The sequence below is a fragment of the Elephas maximus genome, chromosome 3 (assembly GCF_024166365.1).
Source record: "Elephas maximus indicus isolate mEleMax1 chromosome 3, mEleMax1 primary haplotype, whole genome shotgun sequence".
Taxonomy (NCBI): Eukaryota; Metazoa; Chordata; class Mammalia; order Proboscidea; family Elephantidae; genus Elephas; species Elephas maximus.
Window position 1 is genome coordinate 12,851,042 of NC_064821.1, and position 21,639 is coordinate 12,872,680.

Sequence of the window (21,639 nt, forward strand, 5' to 3'; positions counted from 1 at the left end):
TCACCTCTGCCATCTGTGGTGATGCCCAGACCGCTGCTGCAGAGGGCCTGGAACTCGGCTGCAGTGGAGGGAGGAGGAAGCAGGGTGAGAGGGGTCAGGGCACCATGCCACGGTGATCCTGCACCCTGCCCTAGGACACGGCTCTGGACCTTGGACAAGACCCTGGGACCACAATGTTCCCCTCATGCAGTCTCTTCTTGGAGAGAGAAGTCCCCACTCCACGGAGGTTGAGATCCTGCTACCTTCTGCCCCAAAGGGGGATGACCTGGAAGCCAAACCAAGGAGGAGCCAGGAGCTCAGAACTCACCAGAGTTTTTGGCAGGACACAGCTGACAGGGCTCCCCAAACCCATGGTCTGGGCTGGCGCAGCAGCACTCAGACTTGGTGACGGCACCAGGGAAGGGGCGGGCACAGGAGCCCTTCTCAACAGCCCCGTAGCATGTGCTGCGCATGTGGGTGTCCACGCAGACACGCCCATCTGCACCCACTGCCAGCCCACCCAGGCACTGGCAGTGGAAGGAGCCCTCAGTGTTGGTGCAGTGGCCGTTCATGCAGATCCCGGGCTTCTGGCACTCGTCGATGTCTGCAGGGCAGGGAGGCACTGCAATGGGTCCCTTTCTCACTCAGCCCCCCACCCTCTCCATCTCTTGGTTTTCACCCCAGCCCTTTCCTTCTCCTCCTCTCTTCTTCTGCACCTTCTCCTTTCCCTGGTCTTCCTCCTCCTTCCTCTTTCCCTCCTCCTCCTCTCTGCCCTCTTTCCTCAGCCCATCCCCTTCATCCTTCTCTTTACCCCATGTACTAGGTCAAATAGTGTTCCCCCAAAACTCATGTCCACCTGGAACCTGTGAAGGCAACCTTATTGGAAATACAGTCTTTGCAGATTGTTATTGATTAAACCGGAGTCCCTAGGTGGTACAAGCAGTGAACACGCTTGACTGAGAGCCAGAAAGGTTGGAGGTTCGCATCTACCCAGAAGTGCCTCAGAAGAAAAGCCTGGCAATCTACTTCCAAATAATCAGTCATTGAAAGCCCTGTGGAGCACAGCTCTGCTCTGACACACATGGGGTCATTGTCAGTTGGAGTTGATTTAACGGCAACTGGAAATTTTTTTTGGAAAGAAAAAACCTGGATTGAATTGTGTCCCTTCAAAATATGTTGGAATCCTAATCCCTATACCTGTGGATGAAATCCTGTTCGGAAATAGGATTTTCTCTGTTATGTTAATGAGGCCACATCAGTGTAGGGTGGGTCCTAAACCTAATTACTTCTGAGTTATGAAAACAGCAGGTTAGATACAGAGACACACACAAGGGAAGACAGGTATCATGTGAGGATCTTTGTTGTGGATTGAATTATGTCCCCCCAAAATACGTGTTGTTATTCCTAACCTCTATGCCTGTGGTTATAATCCCACAGGACTATATGAAGAAGAATGGGGCATCAGGGTTGGAGGAAGACTCATTAATAACCTGTATTATGCAGATGACACAACCTTGCTTGTTACTGATGAAGATCAAAAACCACAGCCTTCAGTATGGATTACATCTCAACATAAAGAAAACAAAAATCCTTACAACTGGACCAATGAGCAACATCATGACAATCGGAGAAAAGATCGAAGTTGTCAAGGATTTCATTTTACCTGGATCCACAATGAGCACCCATGGAAGCAGCAGTCGAGAAATCAAAAGACACATTGCATTGGGCAAATCTGCTGCGAAAGACCTCTTTAAAGTTTTGAAAAGCCAAAGACGTCACCTTGAAGACTCAGGTGCGCCTGACTCAAGCCACAGTGTTTTCAATCGCCTCATACGCATGCAAAAGCTGGACAACGGATAAGGAAGACTGACGAATTGACAGCTTTTGAATTGTGGTTTTGGCCAAGAATATTGAATATACCATGGGCTACCAAAAGAACGAACAAGTCTGTCTTGGAAGAAGTGCAGCCAGAATGCTCCTTAAAAGCAAGGATAGCAAGACTTCGTCTCACATACTTAGGACATATTATCAGGAGGGATCAGTCCCTGGAAAAAAACATGATGCTTGGTAAAATAGAGGGTCAGTGAAAAAGAGGAAGACCCTCAACAAGATGGATTGACACAGTTGCTTCAACAATTGGCTCAAGTGTAGCAACAATTTTGAGGATGGCGCAGGATGGGCAGTATTTTGTTCTATTGTGCATAGGGTTGCTATGAGTCAGAACCGACCTGACAGTTCCTAACAACAACAACAACATGCCCGTGGTTATGATCCCATTTGGGAATGAGTTGCCCTTGTTATGTTAACAAGGCAGGATTATTGTAGGGTGTATCTTGAGCCAATCTTTTTTAAGATATAAAAGAGATTAAATAAGCAAGAGACAAAAGCTGAGGAGGGGAAAGAGAAATGCCAAGCCACATGAAAATCACCCAGAAGCAGAAGCTCCAAAGAGACAAGGACCTTCCTCCAGAGCCAACAAACAGAAAGCCTTCCCCTAAAGCTGGCGCTCTGAATTTGGACTTCTAGCCTCCTAAACTGTGAGAAAATAAATTTCTGTTTGTTAAGGCCACCCACTTGTGTTTACTTGTTATAGCAGCACTACATAACTAAGACAATCATCTACAAGCCAAGGAACTGTGGAACCGACAAGGAAGAAATTGACACGGCCAAGACCCTGATTTGGACCTTTAGCCTCCAAAGCTATGAGAAAACAGATTTCTGTCTTTGAAGCCCCCCTTGTGGTATCTGTGTTAAACAGCAGCAGTAGGTAGCTAAGACACAGATGTAATCTCGTAAAGATGGGGTCATGCTGGAGCAGGGTGGGCCCTAATCCAATGACCAGTGTCCTGTGAGAAGCGGGAAATTTGTCTGGATACAGATACACAAAGAGGGAAGACAGCCACGTGGAGGCGGAGGCAGAGACTGGAAGGATGCAGCCACAAGCCCACAAATACCGGGGTAGCCACCAGAAGCTGGAAGAGGCAGGGAAGGACCCTCCCTGAGAGCGGACGGGGAGCAGAGCCCTGCTGACACCTTGATTTTGAACTTCTAACCTCCAGGAACTGTGAGAGAATACATTTCTGGTGTTTTAAGCTCCCCAGTTTGTGGTCCTTTGTTACAGCAGCCTCAGGAAACAAATACACCCCATCTCTTTCTCTTCTCCTTTTCTCCTTCTTTCTTCCCCTTTCCATCGCATCCTTTCTTCTTCTCTCCCCATCTCTTCCCTGCTCCTCTTATTCCTCCTGTCTTCCCCACATTCCTCCCCATCGCTCATCTCCTCCCCCCTTTCCTCCTCTGAACCTCTTGCATCTCTCCTTCCCTGGCTCCACGTCCTCGGCCTCACCCAGGCAGTAGCGGCCACTGGGTGCCAGCAGGAAGCCGGCTTTGCAGAGACACTTGAAGCTGCCGTCCTCGTTGAGACACACCCCATTGAGGCACATGCTGGTGGTGGCACACTCATCGTGATCTGGGGGCACCAGGAGGGGCTGGGGCCAGCAGGTGAGGCCAGGCACCAGGCCCACCCTGGGCAGCCCTGCCCTGCTGACCAGCCACTCTCTCACAAACACACCTCCCTGGGCTGAGGGCTGAGCCTCTGAGGGTCCCCTCCCTGGTGTGTAGGGATCAGACAAGATGTGGTTATCTGTGATGTTTGGTGGTGCATTAACCTGTCTGCAGGCACAAGAGGTCCATTGGGGCAGGATCATGCTCACGTCTACATCTTTGGTTTCAGCACACAGTAGGTGCTCAATAAACATGTGTTAAAAGTTGAAACAACGAACGAATAGAAGAATGATCAGCAAATACAAAAGGGAGGAAATTTTTCCTGAGGAAGGAGGCCTTTTAGATATGTCTCCTGTTTTGCTCACGTCTGCAACTTTAGTTATGGGTACAGGATACGTACTCAATAAATATTTTGCTAGAAGTTGAAAGAATGAATGAATGAATGAATAACGAACAAATGTAAAAAGGAGGAAAACTTCTCTGAGGAGGAAGGTCTTTCGGCAGTTCTCCTCAGACAGGTGACAGAAGAGAACAAGGGATTCCCAGAGTGGTGCAAACAGGTAAACTGCTCAGCTGCTAACTGAAAGGTTGGCGGTTCAAGTCCACCCAGAGGTGCATCTGAACAAAGACCTGGTGGTCTACTTCTGAAAAATCAGCGATTGAAAACCCTCTGGAGCACAGTTCTGCTCTGACACACATGGGGTCACCAGGAGTCAGCATCAACCCTGGTTTTATTTTTCCCCCTCACTGGTCCCCACTGAGCTGTCCTGGGCAGAGCTTTGATAATACATCCATACTCCAGGGGAAGCCTGCAGGCGGGGGTGCGCTCTCCAAGGTCCTGATCCTGCCCTATTCCACAGCCAGCCCCTCCTGGGCAGATCTCCTAGGACAAGTGAGGGGCGGTGCTGCAGGCCCAGGGTGACGCAGCTCCTGGAGCCAGCTAGCAGCATGGTCTGGCCCCCAAGGCTCCCTCTCCAGGCTCGTGGGATGAACTCATGAAGGAAGGGAGGAAGGAGTGGGGGAGTGGATGGGGGCGGGGGCTGCTGGGCTCTGGGAGGTGAGCAGAGGATGTGTGGTAGGGAGGGTGGTGGACAATGCAGCAGGAGTGAAGATCCAAGGTGGTCAGCCAGGGGGCCCTTGCCCACCCCCCCCCCCCCCGCAACTCACCCACACAGTTCTTGCCATCGGGTGTGAGCTCGAAGCCCACATTGCAGACACACTGGAAGCTGCCCTCGGTGTTGACGCAGCGGCCATGGTGGCAGAGGCCCCCGCTGATGATACACTCATCCACATCTGGGGAGGGAGTTGGGCAGCCAGACTGTGGATGCAGGCACCCCCAGCCAGGACCTGCCATCACCCTCACCCCATGCACAACCATACCAGATGGAGGCACCTGCAGCTAGCATCCCAGTCATCACCATGCACAGCTGTACCAAATGGAGGCACCCCCTGCCAGGATCCCTATCACCCACATGCATGGCTGTACCAGATGGAGAAGCCCCTGGCCAGGACCCCCATCACCCTCCATGCATGGCTGTACCAGATGGATGAGCCCCTGGCCAGGACCCGCATCACCCTCCATGCATGGTTGTACCAGATGGAGGGCCCCCCCTGCCAGGATCCCTGTCACCCCCCATGCTTGGCCGTACCAGATGGAGGAGCCTCTGGCCAGGGCCCCCATCACACCCCCTCGCCCCGTGCATGGCTGTAACAGATGGAAGCACCCCCTGCCAGGACCTCCCAACAACTCCGCTGCATGCCTGGCTGTATCAGGTGCAGGCATCCCTAGCCAGGACCCCTCGCATGCCCCTCTCCTTGCACGAACCGTACCCACACACTCCTGCTTGATGATGGTGGTCTGGAAGCCCCCATAGCAGCGACAGTGGTAGGAGCCAGGGGTGTTGACACAATCGCCATGGTGGCAGGGGCTGCTGGAACACTCGTCCACATCTGCGTGCACAAGACACTGAGCCCCGGCCCGGTGGGGTGCAGCCCCCCCAGACCACCCTTCACTGATGCACCCCCACCTCCTTGCCCACGAGCCCCTGCCCCCCATCCATGCACCCCACCCTCTCTCATCCATGCACACCTCCACCAATGCACCCCGCCCCCTCACCTGTGCGCCTCCACCAATGCATACCACCCCCTCATCCATGCACACCCCCACCAATGCACCCCTGCCCCCTTACCCATGCACCCCCCTCACCAATGCATTCCCCCCGCACATCCTGCGTGAAGCCCATGTTGCACTCGCACTGGTAGCTAGAGGGGGTGGGCCGGCAGCGGCCATTGAGGCACAGGTTGGTGAAGTGGCGGCAGATGTCAATGGTCTGGTTCAGTGTGGCGGTGCCTGCGGGCGGGGTCGGCGCAGGGGCCCAAGCACGGGATGACCCAGTCCCCAGTAGGAGCCCTGCCTCTGGGCCCAGACCCCCACTTTGAGGCTGAGAGCCTGCTCCTGCTCAGACTCCGCCCTATGTGCAGGCTCTCCCCCGAGGCCCAAATCCTGCCCTAGGTTCAGACTTCTACCCCAGGCCCAGGCCCTCACTCCAAGCTCACAAAAGCCCAGAACTCTCTCCAGGTCTAGATCTCAACCCGGGGCCCACTCTAAGCTCAGAGAAACCCAGACACCCCACCCTGGGCCCAGACCCCCACCCCAGGCTCAGAGGAGCCCAGACACTCTCCCCAGGCTTAGATCCCCCATCTTAAACTCAGAGAAGCACAGCTCCCCATCCAAGACCCAAACCCTGACTTTGAGGCCCAGATCCCCAATCTATTACCACCCCTAGACCATTGTCAGTATTTTCATGCCCACTATACAGGCCAGGACCCTCACTCAAAAGCCCTGACCCGCCCTCTGTGGCCTGCCCTCCACCTCCAGCCCAGACCAATCCCTGTCTTGGACCCCTCCTCCCAAATCCCAGGCCTCACCAATGTTGGAGTCACGGGGTCCCAGGCTGGGGACCCCACGCCCATTGGAGCCGGGCTGGCTGTGTCGCGCCGGCCCCCCAGGGCCAGGACCCCTGCCGGTGGACCCAAAGCCAGGGAGGCTGGGGAAGGGGCCAGGGTAGGAGGGCAGCAGTGGGAGCCCCTGGGCGCACAGTCGCTGGAACTCATCTGTGAGGGCAGAAGCAGGGTTCAAGTTGGAACTCAGGAGCAGGAGGGCAGGGAGGCGACCCCCAGACACTCACCAGAGCCCCGCGGAGGACACAGCTCCGGTGCCGGGCCAGCTGCCCAGCACCTGCCCATGTCACAGCAGCACTGCCTGCGAGTGTGGTGGCCAGCGAGGTCCCTGACACAGCGACCCCCAATCAGCGCTGAGAAGCAGGTGCCAGCCCGGTGGTCTGCAAGAGGGTGGTGGCCAGGGTCAGTGAGCAGAGGGGTGGAGGCAGCAACGGCTACCAGACCTGGATTGAAATCCCAGCCCCCCAGCACTGCCTGGAAGACAGGTCTCTGCCTCTCCATGCCTCAGTTTCCCCATCCACCAAACGGGGATGCGTGAAGCCCCCACCTCACCTTAGAAGCTTGTTGCAAGGATGTAAAGGGCAACACCCAGGGCCTGCCAAATGGCTAATGTCTGTGGACTGCCAGCTCTTATAACTAAGATCTCCTAATTATCACAGGAGATAAATACGGGCTCATTCCAAGCAAGATGGTCCCAACACCCAAGCTGGCACTGGAAGTGAGCTCATCATCACAGGTCTCCAACCACAGTTAGCACACACCTTAATGAGGGTGGTGCCCTGGTGGGAGATTAGACTGGATGTTGAACTGGGATGCCAGGATCTGGGGCTACATGTCCTCACCTGCCAAACCTGCGCATTTCAGGGAACTCCCCCGCCTCCCCCAAAAAAACAAACCCACTGACATGGAGTCGATTCCGACTCACGGCAACCTCATAGGGTTTCCAAGGCTGTAAATCTCTATGGAAGCAGACTGCCACATCTTTCTCCCAAACAGCCACTGGTAGTTTCGAACTGCCGACCTTTCGGTTATTAGTCAATTGCTTTAACCACTGCAGCACCAGGCTGCGAATGTGAGGGGGTCCCTGGGGAAACTGAGGCTGAGGCTTTCTAGGTGTGAGAAACACAGATACTCTATGGTTTCCCACTGTGCCCTCAAGTCCAAAGGCTTTACACAGGGATCAAATTTCTCGGGCTCTGACTCAAACAGCATATTTTTAGATTTAAAAACCCACAAACCTTGGCTGGGGGCCCAGAGTTGAGAAACCCCGTCCGCCAGTCAGGAGGGCCGCTGACAGCCATCCTTTCTCTGCCCTAGGCTGGGAAAAGATGCCAACATGCCACCTCCCCCGCCCTGTGCACCTGGGGACCCCCCAGGAGCCTGTGTGGGAGTTGGGACTTTAGATTTCAGCATCATTGCAGGCCTGGATAGGAGCCAGGGCTGGAGAGGTCAACAGACTTGCTCAAGGTCACACAGCTGCAGAAGGGGGAGAATGACAGGAAACCAGCCCCCCCTCCCCATCACCAACCCCGGGTGATCTGACCCAAGCAGCTGCCTCTCAAAGACAAGACAGAGAGGGAATGTCAGAACCAAGGCAACAATGCAACCACAGCAGGCCTTGAGAAGATGTCACAGCTCCAACCTCACTGCTATCCTTATCTCCGTGATCTGTGCTGAGTACCTACTATGAACCAGCCTTGTGCAAGTCACCTCACCACTTTTACCTTGTTGAACCCTCACCACAACTCCACGAGGTGGGTACTGTTAAACCAAAACCAAACCCATTGCCGTCAATTCCAACTCATGGTAACCCCACGTGTTAACTTTACGGAAACAGATCGCCAGGCCTTTCTTCCACCAGGTACTGTTATTACCCCCAGTTTACAGATGAGGAAACTGAGGCCCAGACAGGTGAAGCCACTTGACCAAGGTCACATAGTTTTCAACCAGCTCAGCTGGCAATTCGAACGCAGGCCTGACTCCAAAACCGAAGCTCAGCAGCAACCTGACCTTGGTTCAAATCCAGGCTCCGCTGGTTAGTAGCTGGGAGGTGCTCGTCCAGAGAAACCTCCATGCTGGCCACGATGGGTCTCAGAGGTGGAGGCCTAGAATCTCTGTAGTTGGTCACAGCACGCTGGCAGAACTCCAAACACAATATTCCCAGCTCTGCCTTAGAGAGGCCCTGCCTGAGGGGCCAGGGTGGTGCTGGCAAACTGCCCAGCCCCCTCCCCTGTCCCCAAACTAGGACTCTGCCCACCCCTAGGATCCTGTATTCCCTGCCAACCCTGCTGACAAGCAATATCTAATGCCCATGGACCAGCTCATCAAGACAGTGGACAGGAGCATCAGCCCAGGAGCCCCCCTGCCTGGGAGCCGAGCCTCAGAGAGGAGGGTGGGCACACAGGAGTAAGGGGCACAACCAGAGATGTCCACCCTGACCAGGGGTCCAGGAACCTATGTGTGAGTATCCATCCACTTGCCCCGGACTGGTTGAGTTGGCTCAAGCAAATCCCCTTCCCTCTCTGGGCCTCAGTTTCCCCATCTCAAAAACCAGGGGAGGGAGGAAGTATTTACTTTTGGATAGTCTTTGTGGATAGGGAGAGGGGCATAGAGACAGGGGGCCAGAGGGGCCCAGGGGGGGCACAGAGATGGAGGCTAGAGGGTCAAAGGGGCATGGAGATGGAAGTTGGAGGGCCAGAGGGGCATAGAGGCTAAGGGGTACGTGGCAGTGAAGCCAGAGGTTGACAGGGGACCCGAGAGCTAAAGGGTAAGGAGCTAAAAGGCCAGGGACGTTCACAGGCAGGAGCAGGAGTCTATGAGAGCACAGAAGCAGAGGGGACAGAGACTGGGGCCTAGAAAGACAGATGATCATAGAGATTGGAAGGCTAGAGGGGCCCAAAGGAGGGGTATCCATTGTGGAGATAGATGATGGAGGAGCTTGTCTCCTATTGGTCTTCTACCCTGCCAGCCCCTTGGCTCCAGCTCACCCAGGCAGTGGGTGCTGTCCAGGCTGCCGGCAAAGCCAGGGGGACAGGTGCACATGTAGCTCCCAACTGTGTTGGCGCAGTTGCCCCCGGAGCAGAGGCCTGGCACACTGAGACACTCGTCCACATCGGAGGCACAACAGCCGGTCAGGCCAGGGGCCTCCTCCAGCCCTGCCGCTCCTCCTCCCTGCAGGGCCCTGAGCCACCCAGGACACAGAGGAGGTCCCCCTCACCATCACCCACCTTCACACTTGGCACTACCCTTGCTGAGCCGGTGTCCCACTGGGCAACGGCACTCGAAAGAGCCCACTGTGTTGACGCAGCTGCCCCCCTGGCACAGGCCTGGGACAGCCTGGCACTCATCCACATCTGCAGGGGTGAAGGTCACCAAGGGGATGAGAGAGGTCCATCAGAGGGAGGAACCAAGGCTGCCCAGAGCTCCCACTCAGCCCTGACACCCCAGGGCCATCGACCCCACTCCCTAACCCCACCACCCACCTTGGCAGGCCCCTGTTCGGACATTGGGGATGAAACCACGACGGCAGGGGTGCGGCTGGGGAGGGCAGAGTGCACAAGGGAGGCCCCAGGCATGGCCCACAGTAGCACAGCAGAGCGCCTTGGTGCAGACGAGGCCCGTCAGCTGGTGCTGGCACCCCTCAGGGCCCATGTGGCCAAAGCAGGGCCCCATTCGGTAGTCTGAGGGGTAGAGTGGGTGTGGGCAGCTGGTCTGAGGCCTCCTCAGCCCCAGAACCCTCTGCATCTCCATCCCTGCAGCCCCAGCTCAGGCCTCTACCTCCCCCGCCTCCCTCCCAGCCTCCTTGCGCCAAACACACCAGGGTTCTTCCTGACAACAAGCCTTTCCTCATGCTGTGTGCCCCTTCTTAAAATGCCTTTCCTCCTCTTCTCTGACAAACTCCTATTCACCCTGCAAAACCCTTTCTCTCCACAGCATTCCCCAAACAACCTCCAAGGGAGACCAGGACCACCCAGTCCACAAAGTCCAGGGTATGTATGGAGCTCCCCCAGGCACACTTCTCCTTTTGGGCCTGGGCAGGAAATCATGGATGTCTGGCCGGGGAGCTTGCCCCACCCCGAACCACACACCTGACCCTACCAGATCTCCCAGACTTCGGGAGGGACCCAGCATGTGCCCTAATGCCCGGGGCTCAGAACATCACATCCCCAACCTCCACATGGGCCAAAGGTGGCTATGTTGCTGCCCCGCCCATCAATGCTGCGCAAGGGGGCCAGGGCCCAGATGTGACTTCCTGTCTCCTCTCTCCAGATGTTTCCAATAATGGGGCTGGAACTCGACCAAGGGAAGCCCCTCCCAGAAGAAGCAAAGGCAGCCCCCAGCCCCTCCAGGGTTTGTATGGAAGAGGGGCCTCAGAAAGACCCCTGCTGGTTCCAACTTGCCCAGAACATCACCTAATTCACTCAGCACCTAGAATCCAGGACACCCAGCCTGGCCTCTTTCCTGGAGCCTTCACTATCCACCCCCCTCCCCAGGCCTCCTCTCCTGCCCCTCCTCACTGACCCTCACTTCCCCCTCAGCCTCCCCAGCTTGTTCCACCTCTGACGACACAAATTCCAATTCCTTTTTCTTGTCAAACTCCATTTCCAAAAGCCCACCTTCGATCCCAGGTAACCTCCCAGGTCATCCCAGCTTCTGGTTCATCACTACACCCCAGCCCCCAGCACTGACCACCCCCATCAGTCCCAGGGCTCCACCCGCTTAGCCTTCTTGGGCTCCTGGATCTTGAAGGGCACTCCCAGGGCATCCCAGGCCCTTGCAACCTGGGCATTCCCAACATTACTGGCCCATTCGTTCTCCGTCTCAGCCTCCTGTGGGCTCCATTTTTTTCTGCCCATGCTTAATGCCCAGACCCCTTCTCTTTTCGCCCCTCAACCCCTCCCCTCCCCCCTTTATCAGTCCCTATGAATGAGACAGGAGACAGGGGCCCTGGTGGTGCAGTGGTTAAGCACTCAGCTACTAACCAAAAGGTCAGCAGTTCAAACCCACCAGCTGCTCCTCAGGAGAAAGATGTGGCATTCTGTTTGTTTCTGTGACGATTACAGCCTTGGAAACCCTATGGGGCAGTTCTACTCTGTCCTATAGGGTCAATATGAGTCAGAATCCACTTGAGGCAATGGATTTTGTTTGTTTGTTTTTTAACTCTGGGGGAAAGAGCCCTGGTGGCACAGTGCTTAAGCACTCGGCTGCTGACCAAAAGGTTGGCGGTCCAAATCCACCAGCCACTCTGAGGGAGAAGATGTGGCAGTCGGCTTCCCTAAAGGTTAAACCAAACTAAACTCATTGCCGTCAAGTCGAGTCCCACTCATAGCAACCCTACAGGACAGAGTAGAACTGCCCCTTAGGATTTCCAAGGAGCAGCTGGTGGAGTTGAACAGCTGTGAAACAGGCTGGTGGGTTCCAGTGGCTGACCTTATGGTTAGCAGCTGAGTGTTTAACCACTGCTTCACCAGGGCTCCTTCCTTCAGATATAGGGGTTAGGATTCCAATGCGTATTTATGGGGGATACAATTGAAAGGATGAGCAAATGAGAGCAACATCTGGAGACCGCCCCAGCAGCTGCGGTGGCAGGAAGGAGGCCAGCCAGATGTTCTAGGACCTGGTCGTATCTCAAGGGCTCCCTCCCCAACCTCCTCACCCCCTCCCTGTTCTCCCTCCCCCTCCTTGGTACCTCTCTCACACTGTGGCCCCATGAAGCCATACACACAGGCGCAGAGGTTGGGCCCCACACAGCGGCCCCTGTTGTGACAGCCGTGGTCACAGATGGCTGTGGAGGGAGTAGGGACGGGGCATGAGGTCTCCAAGCGGCAGAGCAGCTGGGGCCAGAGCAAGAATCCCAGAGACCTGGCCCAGCCCCAACAAGACTGTGATGAAGAAGGTGTCCCCTCCACCCCAGTCATGGAAGAGCCCCCATGGACAGCAGGTAGATGCATGCATGCATGGACGGGGTGAAGGCCTCCTGGGAGTACTCACGCTGCCCGCACACAGTACCCATGTAGCCCCTCTGGCACAGGCAGGACTCCCCTCTGCAGCTGCCCCCGTTCAGGCAGCTCACACTGCACCCTGCCCCTGGGGACAGGGACACACTGTCAGGTGGTGATGGGGAACCAGCCTGGGCCCCTAGTGCATCCAGAAGCCTGGAATCTTCTCCTCCTGCCTTGGGGGCCATGGTCCACTCACCTCGGCTTGCCCCGCAGCTGGGGGCCAGCGTTCCATCTGAACAGGTGCACAGGTTGGGCCGGGAGCAGAAGCCCTTGCCGCAGGAGTGGCGGCAGACAGCTGGAATGGGCAGAGTGGGCAGCAGTCAGGGCCAGGCCCTGGGATACTGCACCATCCCCGCTCCATTGGTACTCGGGAAGCTCCAGGACCACGCCCTACTACAGAGCCTCAGGACAGCAGCTAGAGGCGCTGGGTTGCTGGCAGAGAACGGAGGGCCTGAGTGCAGTCAGGTTCCAGAGAGATGGCAAAAGAAGCAAATGTGGCAAGGTGGCCTGGGAGCCTGGGACGGAGGCAGGGGCCATTCTACCGGTTCAGCACCCCCTCACCCCCGACTACATTCCACTTCATAACCGGGCTGATGATAGAAGCAAGAAGGCAGTAGTGGTTCAGTGGTAGAATTCTCTCTTTCCATGTGGGAGACCTGGGTTCGATTCCCAGCCAATGCATGGAAGCTTGTTGCAAGGATGCTGAACAGGTTTCAGCAGAGCTTTCAGATTAAGACAGACCAGGAAGAAAGGCCTGGCAATCTACTTGTGAAAATCAGCCAGTGAAGATCCTATGTATCACAACGGTCTGACCCACAACTGATCATGGGGATGGTGCAGGACCAAACAGGGTTCCCTTCTGTTGTGCACGGGGTTGCCATGAGTTGGGGGCTGACTCCATAGCAAGCAGCCAATGACAATAAAAAAAACGATGTGCAGTGGTGAAGGGTACATGGAAACTTTCCAGACTTTCCGCACAATTTTCCATAAACCTAACACTGCTCTATCAAAAAAAAGTCTATTAGAAAAAAAGGGGGGCTAGATTTTCCAGCAGGTAAGAGAGCCAGCTGCCCAGTGTCCCCTCCCTGGGCCCCACCCCCCACCTCCAGAGCACTCACGCACGACGCACTGGTTCCCGCCGGGCAGTGTCCTCCATCCCGGACAGCAGTAGGTGTAGAAGCGAGAGCCACACACATTGGGCCTTCAGGAGAGCATGTGGGTGGGTGAGACCCTGACTAGTGGGCGTCAGATGGGCATCCCGTCCTTCAGGACAGCCCAGCCCAGTTCACCCCCCAGGGGTTTCTCAGCATCCCAGGGAACCACGCACCCCTGCAAGATGCCTGGGCTGCCTCGCCTCCGCACCCGTCCAGGACCTGGAGTCTCCGCAGCCCCATCCCAGCGGCCATGGCCACCCGCCACGCACGACAGCACCATCCAGGCCAGCAGGAGCTGAGCCAGGGGGCCAGGAGCCATGGTGAGGGCACTGACCCCTCTCCTTGCCAAGCACAGCCCCCCTGGAGCCATGAAGTGTCCCTAGAGGCTGTGGAGAGGAAGTGGGAGTCAGGCCCAGGCAAACCCAGCTCTCATAAGCACCCTGGCCACAGGGCAGAACCAGGAGCAAAGGAATGGTTGCCGGGATGAGGAAAACAGTGTCTGGGATGGCCCAGGGAGGCACCACCCCTGACCTGGGAGCAGGTGAACAATCCAAGGAGGCTCCTTGGAGGACGTGTGATGTCTCAAAGATGGAGTTAGCCAGGAGAAGATGCCAGGACAGAGGGTGAAGAGAAAAAGCAGAAGCAAGAAGGGGCTGGGTGTTGAATGGAGGGGTGAGAGGGACTGGTGGGCCAGGTTTTGCTGGAAATTGTGATTGTGTAATGGAGCTTATCTCGAGAGAGATGGAGGGGGCTTGAAGGGCTTTAAGTTAGAGGGACAAGGTCAGAAACAAGTGTTAGGTGGAGTGGAGAAGGGCTTTTGGGGCCCAAGGGGAGGCAAGCAGGTAAGGAGGCTGGGGCAGGCGTCCAGATGAGAGGGAGGAAAGGAAGAGAGGATTCCAGGGATAATGAGGAGCTGGAATCAGCAGGTGTTGACTGATTGGACGGGAAGTGAGAGGGAGGTGGAGGGGAGACTCCCAGAGCTCTGGCAAGGGGGAAGGGGAGGGATTTCCCTGGTACCTGGTGAGGGAAGGGTTGGGGGTCGGTGGTCAGTCTATGGGAGGCTGAAGACATGCTGGGCAGGAGCAGGGTTGTTGGGGAGAGGCAGGAGCTTCCCAACCCAGAGTGCACCCACCCACCCACTTCACAGATGAGCAAATCAAGGTCAAGGGGCTGAGCAGGAGCTGAGGTCCCTGGGTGGCACAAAAGGCTTTCCCCTGAATGCTAGCCTAAAGGTTGAGGATTGGAACCCACCCAGTAGCACCTAGGAAGAAAGGCCTGGCAATCTGCCAAGAAAACCCTATGGAGCACACTTTTGCTCTGTAACAGATGGGGTTGCCCTGAGTCAGAATGACTATAACTAGATGGCAGCGGATTTTGTTTTTTTGGAACCCCAGGCAGCAGGGAGGGAGGGAAGAGGATTGGGCAGCTCCTCCATCTCTCAGGAGGTGACCGGCCTTTCTCCTGGGCCAGGAAGGAAGGAGATGAGGACAGGGCCACCTCAGGTGGAGGCCATGACCCAGGCAAAGGTTTGCAAGGTGGAAGCAGAATACTTGGGGGAGGGGGGTGAGGAGCGGGAAGAAGCCACACCAAGTGGTCTGCGAGGTCTGGCTTTGGTGGGGAATCGGCGGGAGCAGGAGGGACTGACCGGGTGGTCCCAAGATCCGCCGGAGAAGGCAGAGACCCTGCCAGGGAGTGGGGAGAGGGTGGGCCCGGCTGCGAAGGGGTGCCCTCTTCTTGTCCCCGAGATGTACAGGCCGATCTGGGCTGAGAGGGCGCCTTCTCCAGGCAGCCTCCGGGCCCTCGGAACTCCCTTTTTTTCCATTCCCGCTTCGGGGTCCCCGGCCGGCCCTCCCGGCCCCCCTCCCTGCCTCGGTGGCTGCGCCTGGGAGTGGGTCGAATGAATGAGCGCGGGTGGCGCGCGCGGCGGGGCCGGGAGAGGGCTTCGGGGCTCGGCAAGCCGGGACGGGCGCCCCGGGGACCCGCGGGCCGCGCTCTCCGCCGGACAGAACGAAGGCGCAGGCCCCGGGGCCCCGACCGCGCTCGGCTCCGCCCTCACCTGCGGGTCTGGGCCGCGTGTGCGTCCCGCCGCCCCGCACCCGGGCCGAGCCCGACGCCGGTCGCCGGAATCCGGCGCCCCACTCTGGCGCCAAGAGGGGAGGGGGCCGGGCCCGGGGCTGCGGCTGCAAACAAAGGAGTCCCTTCCCCCTCTCTCCTCCTCCTCCTGGGTCCCCCGCCCCGCGCGCCCTCCTGCCCCACCGCGCTCGCGCCTTCACCTACCTGCGAGCCGGCGCGCGTGGAGGCGGCACGGCGAGAAGCCGCGCGGGAGGGCAGGCTCGGCGCCGCGCCGGGGCCCGGGACAGGAGCGCGAAGGCTAGAGGCCCACCTCGCCGCGTTCCGAGCCCGGAGCTGCCACTTGGGGGGAGGTGGGGACGGGAGGAGTTGGGGGAGGGCGCGTTTGCACCTCCAAGCTTCGGGGCGGAGGCGGGGGGCTCGGGGCCGAGGGAGGGGCTGGAGCTGGGGAAGAGCCTGGGGCTCCGGGTGCGACTCCGAGCGGCTGGAGAGATGGAGCGGGGTGCACAGCCAGCGCAGGGACTGAGACTGGGCTTGGGGGGCGCGTGGAGCGGGGGGCTGCAGGGGCCTGGAGTTGAGATGGAGGTGGCTCCGAAGTGGGGCTCCCGGATTTGGGGTGGCCTGGACTCACCTGGGAGACCCTCCCACGGCCACACGGCACCCTCTGCCTTGGGTGAGGAGAGTTCAGAGAGTGAAGTTGGAAACTCACCTGGCGACTGGAGTCTGGACCCTGGATTCTTAACCAGACTAAGATTCTTAATCCAGATTTCCCTAAAAATGCAGGCAAAACTTTGCGTAAACTTGAGCAGCGTGCCGTTTTGAAGAATATCTATATGGGATCAAATTGACGACAGCAACCCAAAAGATTAGATAGGAAGCTTGGCGGCCGGTGAGCTTACGTTAATGGAGGAGGAACGATTCGGAAAAGGAGGATGAGAATGGCTGCACAACTTGAAGAATGTACTCAATGTCACTGAATTATACACGTAGAAACTGTTGCAAAGATGTAGGTTTTATTGTGTATATTCTCAACAACAGTAAAAAAAAAAAGAAAGAAAAGAAAACTTTGAGCAGAGATGAGTTTCCTGGGGAGAAGGCCCACAATTTTTCATCTGATTCTGAGAATGACAAATGTAAGAATCCAAAAAGTCTAGACTTTTAAATCTCTCTGGGCCTCAGTTTTTTCACCTATTAAAGGAGTTGGGCTTCAGAATTTCAGCTCCCTGTCTGGGGTCTATAGAGTCTCTATGAGTCAGAATCGACTCCACTGCAGTGGGTTTGGTTTTTTTTTTTTTTTTTTTTTGGTCTGGGGCTTACACCTCAAGCAAAATTTCTAGGCTCCCCCACCACTTGCCCACCTTTGAAAACTGACACACCAGGTGACCCTTAATGTGGGAATCTGTCAGAAAATGTTTGCTGGGCCTGAAGCTGTTACTCCACCCAGCAAACTCCTATGCATACAGTGAAGCCCAGTTCAAAAATCCCCTCACCACACCCAAATTGTTAGTCTTCCCTATCGAAAGCTGATTGTGCTGATCATGCCTCCGTTGTAGAACTTCTATAGTGTAGTTAATAAATAAATAGCAAATAACTATTAGATCTAATATTTATTGGGCACCCAAAATGTGCCAGGCTTCGTGCTAAGGGTTTCACACGCGTTATCTCATTCACTCCCCAGACAACCCTGTGAGGAAGATACTCTCATAATCCCTATTTTACTGGTGAGTGAACTGAGGCACACAGAAGTCATGTAGCTTGTCCAACATCACAAAGCTTGTAAGTGGTGGAGCTAGGATTCCAGCCCAGATGTGTCTAGGGCTGTAACCCCCCCTGGATGGTCCCCATAGGTCTGCAGGCTCATCTCCATCTTTTAGAGGAGACAGGTGGTCCCTGGGGAGCAGCACTGTGGATTTTGCTGGGGAGGGGTGAGGGAGGGAGGTGCCCTCCCCAGACAGATGTCTCTAACCTTCTGCCCAGCATACCCCCAACCTTGTAGAAGTCAGATCCAGCCTAGGGGGCAAAGCTGGACCCTCCCAGGCCAGCCCACAGGCCGGGACCCCAGGAGGGGGGAAGACAAGGAGCATTGTGTCTGGGGATTGATCTAGAAGGCTCAGTACCAGTTAACTAGTTGCCATCAAGTCAATTTCAACTCATGGCAACCCCATGTGTGTCAGAGTAAAACTGCTCCATAGGGTCTTTAGTGACCATGACCTTTTAGAAGTAGATTGCCAGGCGGCCTTTCTTCCAAGGTGCCTCTGAGTGGACTCAAATCTTAAACTTTTCAGTTTTCAGCCAAGTGCATTCACTGTTTGCACCACCTAGAGATTCAGGAAGTCTCAGTAGAAGGGAACAAACCAGAAAAGAAGAGGGAAGGGCAGACAGAGGAAATAGCTCAAGCAAAGAAAGATGCTGGAAATGAGTGGGGCTGGAGCTTTGGAAAAGTCCCTGGGTGGCACAAATGGTTCGTGCTTGACTGCTAACCTAAAGGCTGGTGGTTCACCCACACGGTGGTGCCAAGGAAGAAAGGCCTGACAGCCTGCTTCTGTAAAGATCACAGCCAAGAACTCTGTGGAGCAGTTCTACTCTGTAACACATGGGGTCACCATGAGGCGGAATCAACTGTACAACAACCAGGTTTTTTGTTTTTGTTTTTTTATGTTTGAGAGGGGGAAAAGAGGAGAGGGCCAAGAAGGAGGATGGAGGGGTTAGCAGAGGCCAGAAGCAACCAGGAGACCACAGTAGGCTCCCCTAACCACTGAGGGGAGCTATGAGTGGGCTCCTAGGAAGGGGAGTCACCCCGGAGGCTGCAGTGCGGGGGCTGGGGTTGGGGGCGCATCAAGGCTCCAGGGCTAGGCTGGGGGCCTGTGAGGTAAAGGGAGACTTTGGGGAAAGACCAGGGGGAGAGAACGGGTCAGCCTGGCTGAGGGAAGGGGGTCCTTGAGGCCTGTAAGAAGGGTCAGGAGGCGGTGTGGGTGGGGAAGGAACCCCAGGGCCAAGTTGGCTCAGCAGTGTCAGGGGTGCGGTTCAAGTTGGGGGGAGGTTTAGGGGCTGTTGTGGATGGGCCAGCTTCTTGGGATATCTCTGCCACTCCTTCCTAGGCTCCTGGGCCAACTCTCGTACTGCCTCCTCCATCCGCTAGACTTTGCCTGGGTCCACCCTGGCCAGGTCATCAGCCAACAAGTGCATCTCATACGGGCACCAGTGCAGACACCACGGGGCCCAGAGGCGACCCAGCATGTGGAAGGTGGGGAGGGATGGTCCCACACCAGGGGCACAGCATAGCTGAGGGTGTGATGGCAAAGCAGGAAGAAGGCTTTCCAGGAGGAGAGGTGGATCAGGTGGTGATACAGTTCTAGAAGTTTCCATGCCTGTTCTCCCTAAGTGCCGGGGGAGGCTCAGTAGGATGGGGCAAGATAAAGGAGGATACGTGTCCAGTTGCCTCCATAAACATCTGCCTCCTTTGCCATGAGACCAGAAGTGGATGGTACCTGCTACCATTACTGAACACTTTGACCAAAGAGTCTAAATAAGAATCCTGATCAAAAGGGGTAAAATGGAGAACACAATTTCAAATTCTCATGGAATCCAGACTTTCTGCAGCCATTTGAGGCTAGATGATCCCAGCCAAAACTATGGCCCTGAGATAATCTTTAAACCCTGAACCGAAATTATCCCCTGAAGTTGTCTTTGGCCTAAATAATATCTCTTGCCTTCAAGTTGATTCTGACTCATAGAGAGTAGAACTGCCCCATAAGGTTTCCAAGGCTATAATCTTTACCAGAGCAGACTGCCACATCTTTCTCCCACGGAGCAGCTGGTGGGTTTGAACCACCAAACTTTTGGTTAATAGCCAAGTACTTTAACCACTGAGCCACCAGGGCTCCTTGAACCAAACAATAAAAAATAGTTTTGCCTAATTAGAAAAGAATGTCTGCACTAAATTGATAACAACAACTTGAAAGGATAGATGAGAAGCTTAGGGGGCAGTGAGTTTGTGACAAAGATGGTGAAATAATTTTAAAATGGTTGTCAAGAAAGGTGGCCCAATTGAAGACGGTAACCAATGTTCCTGAATTGCACATGTAGAAATTGTTGAAGCGGTGAATGTTTTGTCGCTGTCTTAGTTACCTCGTGCTGCTATAACAGAAATACCACAGCAGATAGCTTTAACAAACAGAAATTTAATCTCTCACTGTTTAGGATGCTAGAAGTCCAAATTCAGGGTGCCAGCATCAGGGAAAGGCTTTCTCTTTCTGACAGTTCTGGGAAAATGTCCTTGTCATCAGTCTTCCCCTGGTCTAGGAGCTTCTCAGTGCAGGGATTCTGGGTCGAAAGGCCTCACGCACTCCTGGCTCTTCTTGCTTGCTGGTAATGAGGGTTGACACACATTTTGGGGGGATACAATTCAGTCTGTAACAGTAGTGTCTTAGTTATCTAGTGCTGCTGTAAGAGAAATACCACAAGTGGATGGCTTTAACAAAGAGATATTTATTTTCTCACAGTCTAGTAGGCTAGAAGTCCAAATTCCGAGAGTCAGCTTCAGGAGAAGGCTTTCTCTCTCTGTCAGCTCTGGAGGAAGGTCTCTTTCGTCAATCTTCCCCTGGCCTAGGAGCTTGTCTGCCCAAGAACCCCGGGCCTAAAGGATGCACTTAGCTCCAGGTGCTTCTTTCCTGGTGGTGCGAGGTCCCCCTCTCTGCTTGCTTCCCTTTCATCTCTTGAGAGATAAAAGGTGGTACAGGCCACACCCCAGGGAAATCCCTTTACATTGGATCAGGAATGTGACCTGGGTAAGTACATTACAATCCCACCCTAATCCTCTTTAAAGTAAAATTACAATCACAAAATGGAGGACAACCACACAATACTGGAAATCATGGCCCAGGCAAATTGATACACACGTTTTTGGGAAGACATAATTCAATCCATGACAAGTTGCATATAGTTTCACCAAAAACAAAGTGTTGCATTGGTATAGGAAAAAAAAAAAAAAAAGGATAAAGGAGGTGAGGAGCTGTTGAAAGTCCCTGACCCCAGAAGTTGTCGATGACAGCAGAGAGTGGGGACTTCTTATTTTCACTTCACCCTCAATACTGTCACATCATCTAGTCTGATCACATCACGTGGTGTCTGCATTCCGATAGTACCACCACCCTGGCCTCTTACATCGCTGCTCATTACAGATGTGGTCATGTGGCATAGATTGAATTATGTCCCCCCAAAAATGTGTGTTTCAATTTGGCTGGGTCAGGATTGCCAGTATTCTGTGTTTGTCCTCCATTTTGTGATTGTAATTTTATGTTAAAGAGGATTAGGGCAGGATCTAACATCCTTACCAGGTCACATCCCTGAGCCAATATAAATGGAGTTTCCATGGGATGTGGCCTGCACCACGTTTTATCTCTCAAGAGATAAAAGGAAAGGGAAGCAAGCAGAGAGTGGGGGACCTCATACCACCAAGAAAGCAGTATCAGGAGCAGAGCGCATCCTTTGGACCTGGGGTCCTGCGCCTGAGAAGCTCCTCAACCAGGGGAAGACTGATGCATCACAAGGACCTTCCTCCAGAGCCGACAGAGAGAGAAAGCCTTCCCCTGGAGCTGACACCCTGAATGCGGACCCATAACCTACTAGACTGTGAGAGAGAATAAATTTCTCTTCGTTAAAGCCATCCACTTGTGGTATTCCTGTTACAGCAGCACTAGATGACTAAGACATCATGTGACTGTGTGTCACCCCATTCTGTTACATTGTCATGAAGGGACATTTAGGTTCTCAGCCCCCCTCCAGCATCAGTGTAACTCCACGACTGTTGCAAGGACAGGCCACGTCACAGTCTCCCTGTCAACACTGCACCATCACCAAGCTCCTCTTACGTGGTCACTTGTCACCATCACCTGTTGCTGTCACCCCCTACTCATCGTCACCTGTCAGAGTGACGCTTTGCTGTTATCCAGTTACCCCATTGCCTGTGACAT

General features: G+C 55.0%; 1 protein-coding gene across 1 annotated transcript in view; it reads right to left on the bottom strand.

Annotated features, from left to right (window-relative positions):
- The window catches only part of FBN3 (fibrillin 3), an 82,380-nt gene extending 68,464 nt beyond the window's left edge, over window positions 1-13,916 (bottom strand). Inside the window, exons 1-15 of the mRNA XM_049875805.1 lie at window positions 13,771-13,916; window positions 13,562-13,644; window positions 12,640-12,738; window positions 12,433-12,528; window positions 12,131-12,226; window positions 9,924-10,121; window positions 9,669-9,794; window positions 6,669-6,821; window positions 6,409-6,594; window positions 5,687-5,830; window positions 5,311-5,430; window positions 4,648-4,773; window positions 3,323-3,445; window positions 308-583; window positions 5-58 (exon numbers count right to left, since the gene is read on the bottom strand). Of these exons, the coding sequence (XP_049731762.1) occupies window positions 5-58; window positions 308-583; window positions 3,323-3,445; window positions 4,648-4,773; window positions 5,311-5,430; window positions 5,687-5,830; window positions 6,409-6,594; window positions 6,669-6,821; window positions 9,669-9,794; window positions 9,924-10,121; window positions 12,131-12,226; window positions 12,433-12,528; window positions 12,640-12,738; window positions 13,562-13,644; window positions 13,771-13,916 (2,026 nt within the window). The remainder of the gene's footprint in view (window positions 1-4; window positions 59-307; window positions 584-3,322; window positions 3,446-4,647; window positions 4,774-5,310; window positions 5,431-5,686; window positions 5,831-6,408; window positions 6,595-6,668; window positions 6,822-9,668; window positions 9,795-9,923; window positions 10,122-12,130; window positions 12,227-12,432; window positions 12,529-12,639; window positions 12,739-13,561; window positions 13,645-13,770) is intronic.
- Between the last annotated feature and the right edge of the window lie 7,723 nt (window positions 13,917-21,639).